The sequence below is a fragment of the Dreissena polymorpha genome, unplaced genomic scaffold, assembly GCF_020536995.1.
Source record: "Dreissena polymorpha isolate Duluth1 unplaced genomic scaffold, UMN_Dpol_1.0 chrUn004, whole genome shotgun sequence".
Lineage (NCBI taxonomy): Eukaryota > Metazoa > Mollusca > Bivalvia > Myida > Dreissenidae > Dreissena > Dreissena polymorpha.
Genome location: NW_026273318.1, coordinates 135,001 through 149,365, shown reverse-complemented (window position 1 = coordinate 149,365; position 14,365 = coordinate 135,001). Strand labels below are relative to the sequence as shown.

The window sequence follows — 14,365 nt, the reverse complement described above, 5'->3', positions numbered from 1 at the left end:
GTCCCCTTTTATTTCTTGTATATATAAATGACATTGTAAATGACATTCAAGCTCATATAAACTTATTTGCAGACGACACTAGTTTATTTGTCGTTGTTGACAATCCTAATTCTGCAGCCGCTGTTTTAGAGCGCGATATAGACAAAATTGCAAAATGGGCCGATACATGGTTGGTAAAATTCAATCCATTGAAGTCAGAATCACTTGTTATATCGCGTAAGAGGGACAAACCCTATCATGCTCCTATCAATATGTACGATACTTCGATTCCCGAAGTGAATAGTCACACACATTTAGGCATTAGTCTGTCAAATGATGGAAGCTGGCATCAACACATTGAATGTATTAAATTAAAGGCCTGGTCACGTGTCAACCTTCTAAAAAAACTTCGTTTTCGCCTTGAACGAAGATCACTTAAAATAACTTATTTCACGTTTATTCGACCTATTCTAGAATATGCAGATGTTGTATGGGATAAATGTACAATGTATGAAAAAAATGATTTAGATAAAATTCAAACTGAAGCTGCCCGCATTGTTTTCGGCTGTACCCGACTTGTGTCCTTAAATTTACTTTCTAACGAAATTGGCTGGGAAACTCTTGGCACAAGAAGGTCCAAGCACAAACTCATTCTTTTCTTTAAAATGGTCAAAGGTCTTAGTCCAGAATACTTGTCCTCACTGTCCCCACAATCAGTTGGCGAGCGATCTACACGATCATTGCGTAACTCATCCCACTTAGATGGTGCTCGGACTAGGATTTCTCTTTACCAACATTCCTTCTTGCCCTCAACAATTGCTGCTTGGAATTCACTTCCAGACGATGCAAAACTTGTTGATAACATATCTCACTTTAAAAAGGCCATCGATCTTAACAAATCTCGTAGTAATCCGTTGTTCTATTATGGTAAGCGAAGACAGCAAGTGCTGCACACACGTCTAAGAACTAATTGTAGTTCTCTTAATAAACATTTATTTCATAGAAATCTGGTTCCATCGCCACTTTGTCAATGCGGAAAAATAGAGGACACTACTCACTTTTTACTGATCTGTCCATTTTATGCAGCTATAAGATTAACTTTAATAAGAACTATAGAACAATACACGGATATATCACTTCGCACATTTCTGTACGGAGATGATACTCTTTCAATCAGAGATAACTATGCAATATTTGATGCAGTCCATATTTTCATCGAAGGCTCAGGAAGGTTCAGAGTGGGATAACTATCGGTTCTCTTATTTTTAACATTTGTTTTCACAATCAATTTCTTCGATCATAATCACACCAGCAATATGCTTTTTCTTAATACATTGTCTCAACATATTTTAGCAATGTTGGTTCCGATCATACATATAAACTTGTTTAAACTCGAATGATTATTCAAATGATTTGTGTTTAGAATGCAAATACCGCCACTATGTTTTGTAAATATACCATTAAGGAAAGGAACCCTACTAGCCTAGCTATCGTTCCAATCCTATAAACTTTAGACGCTTGTACATTATGTTGTAAAACACATTATTGAATAAATATGTTTAAACCAAAAAGAAAAATAGATGAGCGGTCTGCACCCGCGAGGCGGTGCTCTTGTTTTAATATGGTATGTCAGCTGTGTTCCCGCCAAAATATACAACGGTATTGTACACAACGCTGTTAAAAACGTAATACTTCAAAGAGATATGCTATTCAATAACATTTTCAAACACAGAAACGCAACGAAGTACGCATGCAGACGGACAGTCGTGTCACAATCGAGGAGCGTACTGTTGACGGTGACACTCAGGGCATCATGATGATCAAGAATGTTCAGAAGGAGGATGAGTCACTGTATGCCTGCAAGGCCTACAACAAAGCAACTGAGATTCTGAACTCTGCCACTATCCCAGAGACACAAAGCTATCTGGACGTGCAAAGTAAGTCCATAGCATTTTATGACCTCCATATCTACTGTTTCTGAGCATATATACTCAAACGGCCTGTCTATTTGTTTGTTTCTGTCCATACTAGATGAAACTTAATTGAACTTTGTATGACCTCAAAAATGCTTCCTACAAAGCTTTGATACTTGCATGGAATCCAGCAGCACTATGTTTACAAAATATATGGAACAGGTAATGGCCTATGATACTGCAGAGGAGATAATCATATGCAATATTAAGTTAATAAATTTGAAAGTCATAAGAACCAAGTCTGACACACTAACATCGTTCTCTTGATTGCAGCCATACCCAGTATCGGGGAATATCAAGACACAGTGAACGGGCAGTACCAGGGTAGGGAGGGCGCAAGTGTGACCATGAAGTGTAAGGCCCGGGGAAACCCCAGGCCCGTTGTGGTCTGGACCAAGGTCGGCAGCAACCACCAGTACACAGAGGGACAGAACTCAGAGGTATTGATTGCTGGGTCTGGAGCATGCTCTTATTTATCTGCATGTTAAGCCTCCCTCTTGGAAAACAGGATTAAATGCATGTACGTAATGTCAAAACATATTAGCCTCTGCAATCCACACAGACTCATCAGTAACGACACTTTCCGCCTTAACAGGATTTTTGCTAAGTAGAGACTTTCTTTAAATGAAAAATACAAAAAAGAAGAGAAAGTCCTGTCTGATTAGCTTGTGCGGACTTCAAAGTCTAAATTGGGACACTACTTAAAGCACATGCATTAAGCCACGTTTTTGCAGAGGGAGGCTTATTACTTTTCTGTCTAAAGTTTATAAGATTATCAGAGTAGAGTGTCTTAGAAATTTGTGTGATAGGGCTTAAATAAAAGGGTTCCAATTACTCGTGACTTTCAGACGGTGTCAGTGACCAAGGAAGACATAGCGGATCCCAACAAACCGGGGGTCAAACTGTCCCTTGATCTGAAGGGGCTGGAGGCCAGTGCAGATGGCATCTACACATGCATCGCCCGCAACGAGGCCGGAGAGGTGTCCAAGAACGTCAAACTGGAAGTCCTGTGTAAGATCCTGCATTGGAAATGCATTCCTGGTCGTTAGTTTAGTTTAAATTGTTATTTTTGAGCTCACCTGATTGCTCAGGTGAGCTTTTGTGATCGGTCTTTGTCCGCCCGTCCGTCCGTCGTCCACATTTGGTTTGTTAACACTCTAGAGGCCACATTTCTTGTTCGATCTTCATGAAACTTGGTCAGGAGATTTGTCATAATGATATCTCGATCGACTTCGAAACTGGGTCATCCTGGGTCAAAAACAAGGTCACTAGGTCAAAAAAAAAGAAAAACCTTGTAAACACTGTAGAAGTCACATTTCATGTCCAATCTTCATGTAACTTTGTCAAAATGTTTGTCTTGATGATATGTTGGTTAAGTTCAAAAGTGGTTCCGGTTCGTTGAAAAATAGGTCCAAATCTTACAAAAACCTTGTAAACACATGTAGTTTTAGCATTACTTGCAAATGTTTGCATTGCAAAAAACCCATGCAAATGGACAGTACTCAATCAGAATTAATTATTCTCACACTGCAAAAGTAAAGTCCTGAATTTTTAACTACCGGTAAGCAATGAACAAGGCCTTGTAAAAAAAGGTGAGCGAACTAGGGCCATCTTGGCCCTCTTATTTAAAATATGCATTTTTTATTGCAGTCCAGGGTATTTATTATTTTTAATTGATAGGTATAAAATATTGATTCCAAGTGAGGGCTATGCTATTTTCTGCTAAAACGTTTCAGCCTATGTGTAACCCTAACTATAGTTTATAGAGCGCTTGACAACAATTCGAAGCAATGCGGGATTAAACCCAGCCCGGCCACATACCTTGTGTTGGGATTGGTAATTAAATCCCTTTTAGGGTCATTCGCATCCTAGCTCTGATGCAAGTAGGACAGTTGTCAATAACTGGAAAAGGTGTGTGCACTTAGTACTGGTAAACGTACTAAGTGTGAAAAGTAAAGGAGTTGAAAAAAAAATCACCTCCTTTCAGCTGATTTCCTGTCTTTCAATGTCAAACATACAAATAGTATTTAACTTTGATGGATCTATTTACAAATGAAGAGTTTATTTGAACCTTTTAAGGAGGATAGACCTTTTTTCCTCCCCTGAGGTGGTTCTTAAATCACACCAAAGTTCAATGTCACACGAGTGTTAAAGTGAATCTGTTTACACATAGAATTTAAAGTGAGTCAAATTGTTATGTCAAAGTCAAACAATGGGTTGGTGAAAAAAACCTGGCTTGTTCTTATTCTAAGTTTGTATATGATGCCTGGCTACATTCTTTTCATGTAAGAATTTAGGACAAACATTTAATTTGGACTGCTATTTACTATTTTTTCTGTTTTTCAGTTTCTCCCAATTTCGATGGCCAAGACACTGAGTATGGTAGAGTGTTCTATACGTGGAAGGGTAACACGGATGGTAAAGTGGTCTGTGTTGTCAATGGCAACCCTCAGCCAATTTTCAATTGGTACAAAGATGGCACAGAGATCGTACGTGGAACATCAGGTTACGGATTGTCAGAGGAGAAGTCGGCTGATCCCAGATACCCGTACAGACATATCAGCAAGCTTTCTGTAAGTTTTGCCGTTACTGTAATCCTCAATCTTGGAAAACCAGTATTTTGTTTAAAGTTTCATCACAGATTAACTTGTGCTGTCCACACAGGCTTATCAGGGATGACACTTAGCTTTCATTGATTTTTTGTGTCAAGGATGTGTCTTCTAAACCAAAATCTAGTTTAAGCAAAACATGCCTTCCCTGATTAACCTTTTCCGACTGCAAAGTCTTATCTGGGTCAACACTTTATGCATATGCATTAAACCCAGTTTTTCCATAAAGAGGCTTACTATAAAAAGGCTAACCATGCCATGTGCCCGATTAACATCTCAAACACATTTGGCTGCAGAAAATTATATTTGACAACAATGTTGTTTTTTTTTTTAATTTTAAAAAAAATGTTGTCACAATAATGTGTGTTTTTAATGAATGTCCTGCTCACCTTAGTGTTCATGGTGAGCTTATGGGATACCGTTATGTCCGTTGTTGGTCTGTAACATGATGTGTTTGCCAGTTGTTGTTTTTTCTCATTACCTGACTTGCGCATGTCCTATGGGGAAACCAGAAACACATTATTAACTAACCACTGAACACTCAACACTATTCACGCTTTTTAAGAAATGATGTTATTTTGTGTTTATGATATTCTTCAACACATTTGTCAGTAAAATTTAGGAGAAATATGGAATTAATAAATCTAAGTTGTGATGTTATGGGATTATCAAAAATATTTTCCCACTACTCTAAAGAAAAGCAGTATGTATCAAGTAATATTGGCATGTGGCTTAAAAAAAGAAAAAAAAGAAAAAGTTATTTGAAGAGAAGCACCTCATACCGGTGTGTTTACATCCATCAACGTTTAAGTGTGAACCCCACAAAGTCAAGTGATCTTGCACCGTTATTACTTGCGCACTGTTTATTTGAAACTGAAAAATTGATAACATGGCATTAACATTAAAATTCAAAATTTTGTTTCGGATTAGAAATTTTATTATGGTCATTAGACTATGGAACAAAACATTTACAGTTTGAGGTAATTAACAAAAAACTGTGTTAAGCGGCTTTACTTGTCGAAAGAAATGTTTTGACAACAGTAAGCATGAACTGCACAATTCCACGAGGATTACACCAGGTTGCCGTCATTAGTCTCCTAAGTAACTGGCCAAGATTTTTCCGCGGAGAGGAACACCGTAGCGTGGAAGGTATAGAAAAACCAACAAACTGCCACAAAACCATTGAAACTGTACATTGATGGTGACACTGGATTATTCACGTATATTCACGCATAACTAAATCAGAATTGTTCGCATATCTAGTGCCATGGAGCCATACTCTTATCCTATGTGTTATGTAGTATGTAACCAATTTCGGTTTGAAATGAAAACAGCCGAAGATATTACACATTCTGATAATCCATTGCACATTTATACAATTCTAACTTAAAATTGGGGATACTGTATAAAATATTTTAGTGCATAGTTGTCAGATGTTTATTATAGCAAAGTTTCATCGACTGTTAAGTCTAATTACGCAAACCTGGTACATTCAAAGTTCCAAATTGGTGAGGACAAATGCTGTTGAGTATATAGTATCTAAGGCAAGCATTATATGATCCTCAAGGTCATCTTGTTTGTACTACATCGTTGATAGCTTACTTCAGCTCTAAACAGACCATATCGTTTACTGAATGTAATTACTTGTGTTACTGACATTTTGTAAATTTTTCAGGAGAGCACATTTTCCGAAATACATTAAGAGCACTTACGTTCCTTTTTGCATTAAAAATATTTCAGTGTTAAAATTATGGTAACTGCTTCTTTCTTAATTTTGTATTGTTTTCAAAAAGACATCACAATTTGGAGTTGTGTATTGTTTTACAAATTTTATTATAATACAAATAAGAAAATTGAAATCATTTTAATAAAACAGATTTTTGCTTCTCCTGAAAATTTTACAAAATCTCAATTACACTACTTATTATATTCAGAAAACCACCTGTGTTCGCTCATGTCAATTTGAAAATTTTTGTTAAATCATTATTAAAGCCAAAAAGGTTGTCTTAATATTTTAACAGTTGATGCATGTCATCTAAATAAACACAACAACGGAAAAAACTAAAAATGTATTAAAAAATGTCAGTTACATGACCTATTACATTCAGTAGACGATATAATCAAGACATATTCTGCACATATTTTATGTTCCAATTGATACAAATGAACTTTCACAATCTGTTTTTGCTGTTGTTTTCAGGTAGCGTACAACGGGGCCAATGATAACATATTTGGCACCTACACCTGTAAATCAACAAACAACATTAAGCCCAATAACCAGACCCTGCAGCTAGAGAGGGCTGGTAAGATAGATCTGGAAGTTTGTATTGTGGTTAAGCAATTAATGCATGTATGCCTAATGGACTCTCCCATCCAGAGCTCCAGATAAGGATTTAGTCTTAAGGGTATTTCACCCCCTGATATTATGTTAAAGCGTATTTTACTCCTTTGTTTTAGCCATAAAGGGTATTTAGGAATATTTAGGGGTAATTTCTGACAAAGAAAATGGCGTGTTTAATCTAGAAATTTTATTATTTGTTATTTAAAGTATTAAATGCAATCAGAATGAATTTAAAATGACGATATGAACAGACTTTCTTTAAAAATATTCCCGCAGGAGCCGCTGGTCGCTTAAAACGTCCCTTTCTTGATCCACAAACATGATGGGCCGCCATTTTTATTACAAGCTTATTTTGATTGACTTACTTTTGATTTAAAGCTTAACTTACACTAAAAACTCAAGTGGATTATTGGCTAAAATGCTACGCACTTTAATCGATTTAAAATATGTACCAAGATTTGTATTGCGTTTTGTTACGTACTGGGCCGATTTTTAAGGCGTTTTTTTATTGTTTCAATGCTCTGCTCCCATCTTCTAAATTGGATAACGTTTTTACAGGTTAGGTAACTTTACTGATTTGGTCATTTCAGCACGTATTATAAAGGACAATGTTATTAACATGACATATTGTAGACAAAAGACAACAAACAACACTTAACGTGTGGCTAAAAGGTCGTTTACAGTGTAATACTATCAAATAAAAGACAATTATGTTGACAGGATGTGAACATCAAAGTTAAACGTATTCATCTCTATAAGTAATTCATTTAGTATGAGGGTTGTTAACAGGTTAGGTAACTTTACTTAATTCGCAACTTCAGCACGTATCAAAAGAGAACAATGCTATATATGTATATAACTTAAAAAGAGAAGAAGTAAAGTTACCTTATTTCATCTGCAGAAAATACTTCAACATAATCTTCGGAAGGAAGTAGAAATGGCATGTGCATTGTTGGTATATGCATTGATTGTCATTTACAAATGCAGAATTATCTAATACATTAATACACTATATTAGAGATAAGTCTGTATCTACTTCACAAAAACAGTCATTCACAGGCAAGAAACATCGTATTATTATCATTTAGTAAATATCCGTGAATGTGCTGTTTACAAATATACACAATATAATTATTATAAAAACCAACCTTTAAAGCAATTACTATTTAGATAGGTAGTGTATTATTTCAAGGGCGTATTTAATTGTTGATGGTATTTTCACAATAATATGTCAATACAACCTAATGTAGCTGCATTTGCAAAATTCCTTGTTATTTACAAGTAAACACAATCAATTAATGAAGCTTCTAATGCAATAGCAATTTAGATATTCATAAAACAAAACAATCAAGAGCGATTATTTGTTTTTGGATGAATGCAAACATGCACATTTTAAAATATCAAGCGCATGTTCCAACTTGTGTAGCGTTGTGCCAACATTAGTAACGCAAATACGCCACAGTCAATGTAGAAAATGAAGCTTCTGTTTACGTATCAGGAGGAACAGTTTTAATGCGCTTTGGTTGATTATTAAATGTAAAATAAACATACAATGGCACAAACATTATAATAATAATAATATTTATCACTGTACAAGCAATGAAAATTTCGCGTAAAAGGTTACATAGAAATACTTAGTGAAAGTTGGGTTTGTTCAGTCCAGATTTGTAAAATTATAAACGGTGTGTATATAAAAGCCTTTATGATAAACGATGATAATTAATGTGCAATTAAATGTGATAATTGTTATATTTAAATGTATTATGCGTGTGCGTGTTGGGTGTGTTTTTTTTAATAATGTTCATGCTATTCGTTCGTTTTAAAATATGTTTGATGTGTGTAATGTTATGCTCATCACACACACACACACTTAACAAACAAAATAAATAATACCTCAATAATTCCTGAATTGTATTCTAAAGAAATGTATGAAGATTTTATAGATATCAAAAGCCGACCAAATATGTATAAGATATTTTGCTGAACCTCCTATATATGGCCCCCTTGATGAAAAGGTCCCATGTCACATTTAAATTAGAAGGCACGTGATACCTTTTGGCACAACTATTGCGATATGAAACACAATTCCAAACATGTATCACAAGTTTGGGAAGCATTAGCCACGACATATACAATACCTGATACAACACTTACAGGAACTGAAACTGTTTCTACAGTAAGTACCACACGAGTACTTACGACAGGTGGATCCACTTCTGATAGTTATACTTCTTAACTTGATTCCCTAAAAGGTGTTTCTTCTGATGATACTAGTCCAAGACGTAGTACTCATTCAAGTATTCCCGAAGACAATTCGATCACCGACAGTTCAACAACTGCACAACTCGGTGATTCTTTGGCCATGGATACCACCGCCAAGAATCGTCTCACAAAAGAGTCAACGGAAAGTACGTCCGTTTATGTTAAATATATAGTTTTACCATGTATTGGGATGATACTCGTGAACCGTATTGAGTATCAGCATACATTACATGCTTGAATTTATTACTATATCTGTATGTGTGTATGTTAGTGTACAGTTTATCACCAGAAATGATGAGACTGACTTGAAGTATGATTAAGGCACTGATAAGACACTCACCACGTTTCATGTGCGAGAATTAAAACATATGTTCAAAACAGTATTTTTTTACTATAAACATATGTAAAGATAAGTTTTAGGCTTATATATGCGAATCATACTTACTTAGTTGCAAAACTGGACTTTTCATATACGTTAATTCATGTGCGAGAATTAAAACATATACTTCTTAACCTTCTTCCCTAAAAGGTTTTTCTTCTGATGCTACTAGTCCAAGACGTAGTACTCATTCAAGTATTCCCGAAGACAATTCGATCACCGACAGTTCAACAACTACACAACTCGGTAGTTCTTCGACCATGGATATCACCGCCAAGAATCCTCTCACAAAAGGGTCAACGGATAGTACGTCTATTTATGTTAAATATATAGTTTTACCATGTATTGGGATGATAGTCGTGAACCGTATTGAGTATCATCATAAATTACGTGCTAGAAACCATTACTATATTTAGTTTAAACCTATTTATTTTAGCTCGATTGCGTCGAAAGCCTTAGGCTTATATAAACGCTCTCGAGTCCGTTTCCTGGGCCTAGAACCAGTACTTGGTGTCTTTGGGGGAGATCTAAAGAACGCTCCCACGGTGGGGATCGAACCCGTGACCTCCCGGTCGCAAGGCGGACACCATATCCATTACACCACGGCGACCTATTCCATTACTATATTTGTATGTGTGTATGTTATTGTACAGTGTATCACCAGAAATGATGAGACTGACTTGTAGTATTAATAAGACATGTTAAGCCACTCACCACGATTCATGTGCGAGAATAAAACATATGTTCAAAACAGTATTTTTTACTATAAACAACTGTACAGATAAGTGTTAGGCTTATATATGCGAATCATACTTACTTAGTTGCAAAACTGGACTTTTCATATACCGATACGTTAATTCATCTGCGAGAATTAAAACATATACTTCTTAACTTTCTTCCCTAAAAGGTTTTTCTTCTGATGATACTAGTCGAAGACGTAGTACTCATTCAAGTATTCCCGAAGACAATTCGATCACCGACAGTTCAACAACTGCACAACTCGGTGGTTCTTCGACCAGGGATATCAACGCGAAGAATCCACTCACAAAAGTGTCTTCGAATAGTACGTCCGTTTATGTTAAATATATAGTTTTACCATGTATTGGGATGATCCTCGTGAACTGTATTGAGTATCAGCATAAATTACGTGCTTGAAACCATTACTATATCTGTATGTGTGTATGTTAGTGTACAGTGTATCAACAGAAATGATGAGACTGACTTGTAGTATGATTAAGACATGTTAAGCCAGTCACCATGCTTCATGTTCGAGAATAAAAACATATGTTCTAAACAGTATTTTTTACTATAAACATCTGTAAAGATAAGTGTTAGGCTATTATATGTGAATCATACTTACTTAGTTACAAAACTGGACTTTTCATAAACGTTAATTCATGTGCGATAATTAAAACATATACTTCTTAACTTTCTTCACTAAAAGGTTTTTCTTCTGATGATACTAGTCCAAGACGTAGTACTCATTCAAGTATTCCCGAAGACAATTCGATCATCGACAGTTTAACAACTGCACAACTCGGTGGTTCTTCGACCATGGATATTACCGCCAAGAATAGTCTCACAAAAGAGTCTACGGATAGTACGTCCGTTTATGTTAAATATATACTTTTACCATGTATTGGGATGATACTCGTGAACCTTTTGAGTATCAGCATACATTACATGCTTGAAACCATTACTATATCTGTATGTGTGTATGTTAGAGTACAGTGTATCACCAGAAATGATGAGACTGACTTGTAGCATGATTAAGACATGTTTAGCCACTCACCACGATTCATGTTCGAGAATTAAAACATGTGTTCAAAACAGTATTTCTTAAGTATAAACATCTGTAAAGATAAGTGTTAGGCTTATATATGCGAATCATACTTACTTAGTTGCAAAACTCGACTTTTCATATACGTTAATTCATCTGCGAGAATTAAAACATATACTTCTTAACTTTCTTCCCTAAAAGGTTTTTCTTCTGATGATACTAGTCGAAGACGTAGTACTCATTCAAGTATTCCCGAAGACAATTCGATCACCGACAGTTCAACAACTGCACAACTCGGTGGTTCTTCGACCAGGGATATCAACGCGAAGAATCCACTCACAAAAGTGTCTTCGAATAGTACGTCCGTTTATGTTAAATATATAGTTTTACCATGTATTGGGATGATACTCGTGAACCGTATTGAGTATCAGCATACATTACGTGCTTGAAACCATTACTATATATGTATGTGTGTATGTTAGTGTACAATGTATCAACATAAATGATGAGACTGACTTGTAGTATGATTAAGACATGTTAAGCCAGTCACCACGATTTATGTTCGAGAATTAAAACATATGTTCTAAACAGTATTTTTTTACTATAAACATCTGTAAAGATAAGTGTTAGGCTTATATATACAAATTATACATATTTATATATACAAATCATACATACTTAGTTGCAAAACTGGACTTTTTATATAGGTTGATTCATGTACGAGAATTAAAACATATACTTTTTAACTTTCTTCTCTAAAAGGTTTTTCTTCTGATGATACAAGTCCGAGACGTAGTATTGATTCAAGTATTCCCGGAGACAATTCGATCACCGACAGTTTAACAACTGCACAACTCGGTGGTCCTTCGACCATGGATATCACCGCCAAGAATCCTCTCACAAAAGAGTCTACGGATAGTACGTCCGTTTATGTTAAATATATAGTTTTACCATATATTGGGATGATACTCGTGAACCGTATTGAATATCAGCATAACTTACGTGCTTGAAACCATCTCTATATCTGTATGTGTGTATGTTAGTGTACAATGTATCAACAGAAATGATGAGACTGACTTGTAGTATGATAAAGACATGTTAAGCCAATCACCACGATTCATGTTCGAGAATTAAAACATATGTTCAAAACAGTATTTTTTTACTACAAACATCTGTAAAGATAATTGTTAGGCTTATATATGCAAATCATACTTACTTAGTTGCAAAACTGGACTTTTCATTACGTTAATTCTTTTTTAGCATCTCTTTTTCAATTAAGAGAGGTTTGCATCACTGAATAAAACATATAATATCCACGAAGATCGAAGTAACACTATTGATGTAATGTTTCACCTTTGTTTTCCAGCTGTAGGTGTTGGTATCGGTGTTGCAGGTTGCTTACTCTGCGTGGTGGGAGCAGTAGTTGTCATCATTTTACTATGAAGAAGAAATAATATTAACGTTGTCAAATTTCATAACAGTTATTAAGTGTATTTGCAATACCGTTGAATAAATTTGTTAAATTTAATTATATGTTGCTTGAGAATATTTCTTGTGTTTGATTTGACAAGTGTGTTATTACATGTCGCATATTTTATATTTAATTCAAAACCAATTGAAACATGAAAAGCTCTTAAACGAAAGCAGTTGTACTAATGTTGTGCCGAATCTATTTAAGAGGTGCATTGTCGTGCAAATACGGGACTCAAACTGACCATTCTGACATGACTAATGCTGGATCGTTCGCGATCGCAAGCAGATCGTATGAAGATACCACTGACGGCCATAACTATGTTTTACAAGAGCATCGCAAGCTATCGGTGGAAGACACGGTCGATCATTATAACACAGCAGATTAAATAAAAGAAAACAACGGCGAGACGGATAATTGCAATTCAATAGAGATCACTGTCGAACCATTTGAGCGTATTAACGATGGCAACGGTAATTATGATCACACAACCATTACATTATCTTCTGAACCCGTTACCAGGAAACCGGACAATATATACAACAAACTCAAGATAGACCGGCCCGGTGACTATGACCACATAGGAAGACTCGAGCATAGCATGTCCCAAGCAGGCAACGACTACGATACATCTGCTATTCCGCAGAGGAACGAAGTCGTCGGCGACTATAATTATATCTCGAATCCCGTAAGAACAACCGTTACACGAGGTGACGGAACACAGGATCTTGAACAAGGGGCCTATGATGTTATGAATGACATGAAGCTTAAACTTCCACCAGGAGATGTCCATGATTATGCTCTCGCCAAAATATAGAAAGGAATCAAGTGAATCAATTATTGAATAATTAATGTAAAAAATAATTTTGATGTTTTTATTCTGTGACACAAACGCCGACACATACGTATAAGGATATTGGTGTTACAGTAATTTAAAGTACACACTTAATTATAGTGATTCCTATTTGAAGTCAGGATATTATTTAGCTTCATTGACACAAACAAAATATAAACAGAGGCTTGATGTACTCGACTTTTACGACAAAGAGGACTTTTGTTTATAATGAAACACATTTGAACGTTGACAAACATTTGTTTTGTATATACATGTACATGCATTCACTTGTACAATATCTTATTCATATTTTAAATAAAAATTAAACCATGATATTAGTTGAAAGAATCCAAACATGTTGATTGTAGTGGCATACGGTCCCATACATTTTGTCAGTGTGCACTTAAAACATTATTAAATATACAAAATATAAATAATTAGTTTGTATATCTATTTTTGCAACGATTTCATTTTTGATACTTTCCTACAAATAAGAGTAAAGATTGAATACTTACTGCTTAGTAAATATTGCAATAAAAAACAATATACACATTGTTTGCTCTGTTTCAATTAACGACAGACTGCATGTTGACATTTATTTCGGTTCTGAATGAATATTGAACACATTACTTAAAGGGTAATATATTTATGTATATGTGTATGTATGGCGCAGTTTTAATATAGATACAATTGTCAATAACGATTATCTCGATACCGAAGACATAAATATTTATTT

The 14,365-nt window shown here is 35.3% G+C and overlaps 1 protein-coding gene across 12 annotated transcripts in view; it reads left to right on the top strand.

Moving 5' to 3' along the window:
• Positions 1-12,851, top strand: part of LOC127863275 (hemicentin-1-like) — an 81,589-nt gene extending 68,738 nt beyond the window's left edge. For 7 of the 12 annotated variants that reach the window (XM_052402684.1, XM_052402679.1, XM_052402678.1 and 4 more), the window contains 12 exons: positions 1,712-1,916; positions 2,226-2,392; positions 2,801-2,963; positions 4,299-4,525; positions 6,762-6,864; positions 9,155-9,310; positions 9,694-9,849; positions 10,451-10,606; positions 10,988-11,143; positions 11,525-11,680; positions 12,086-12,241; positions 12,690-12,851. In XM_052402684.1, coding sequence (XP_052258644.1) covers positions 1,712-1,916; positions 2,226-2,392; positions 2,801-2,963; positions 4,299-4,525; positions 6,762-6,864; positions 9,155-9,310; positions 9,694-9,849; positions 10,451-10,606; positions 10,988-11,143; positions 11,525-11,680; positions 12,086-12,241; positions 12,690-12,766 — 1,878 coding nt within the window. In that variant the 3' untranslated portion in view covers positions 12,767-12,851. The remainder of the gene's footprint in view (positions 1-1,711; positions 1,917-2,225; positions 2,393-2,800; positions 2,964-4,298; positions 4,526-6,761; positions 6,865-9,154; positions 9,311-9,693; positions 9,850-10,450; positions 10,607-10,987; positions 11,144-11,524; positions 11,681-12,085; positions 12,242-12,689) is intronic. The other 5 variants (XM_052402673.1, XM_052402680.1, XM_052402676.1 and 2 more) reach the window with 4 other exon arrangements.
• Positions 12,852-14,365: the final 1,514 nt, after the last annotated feature.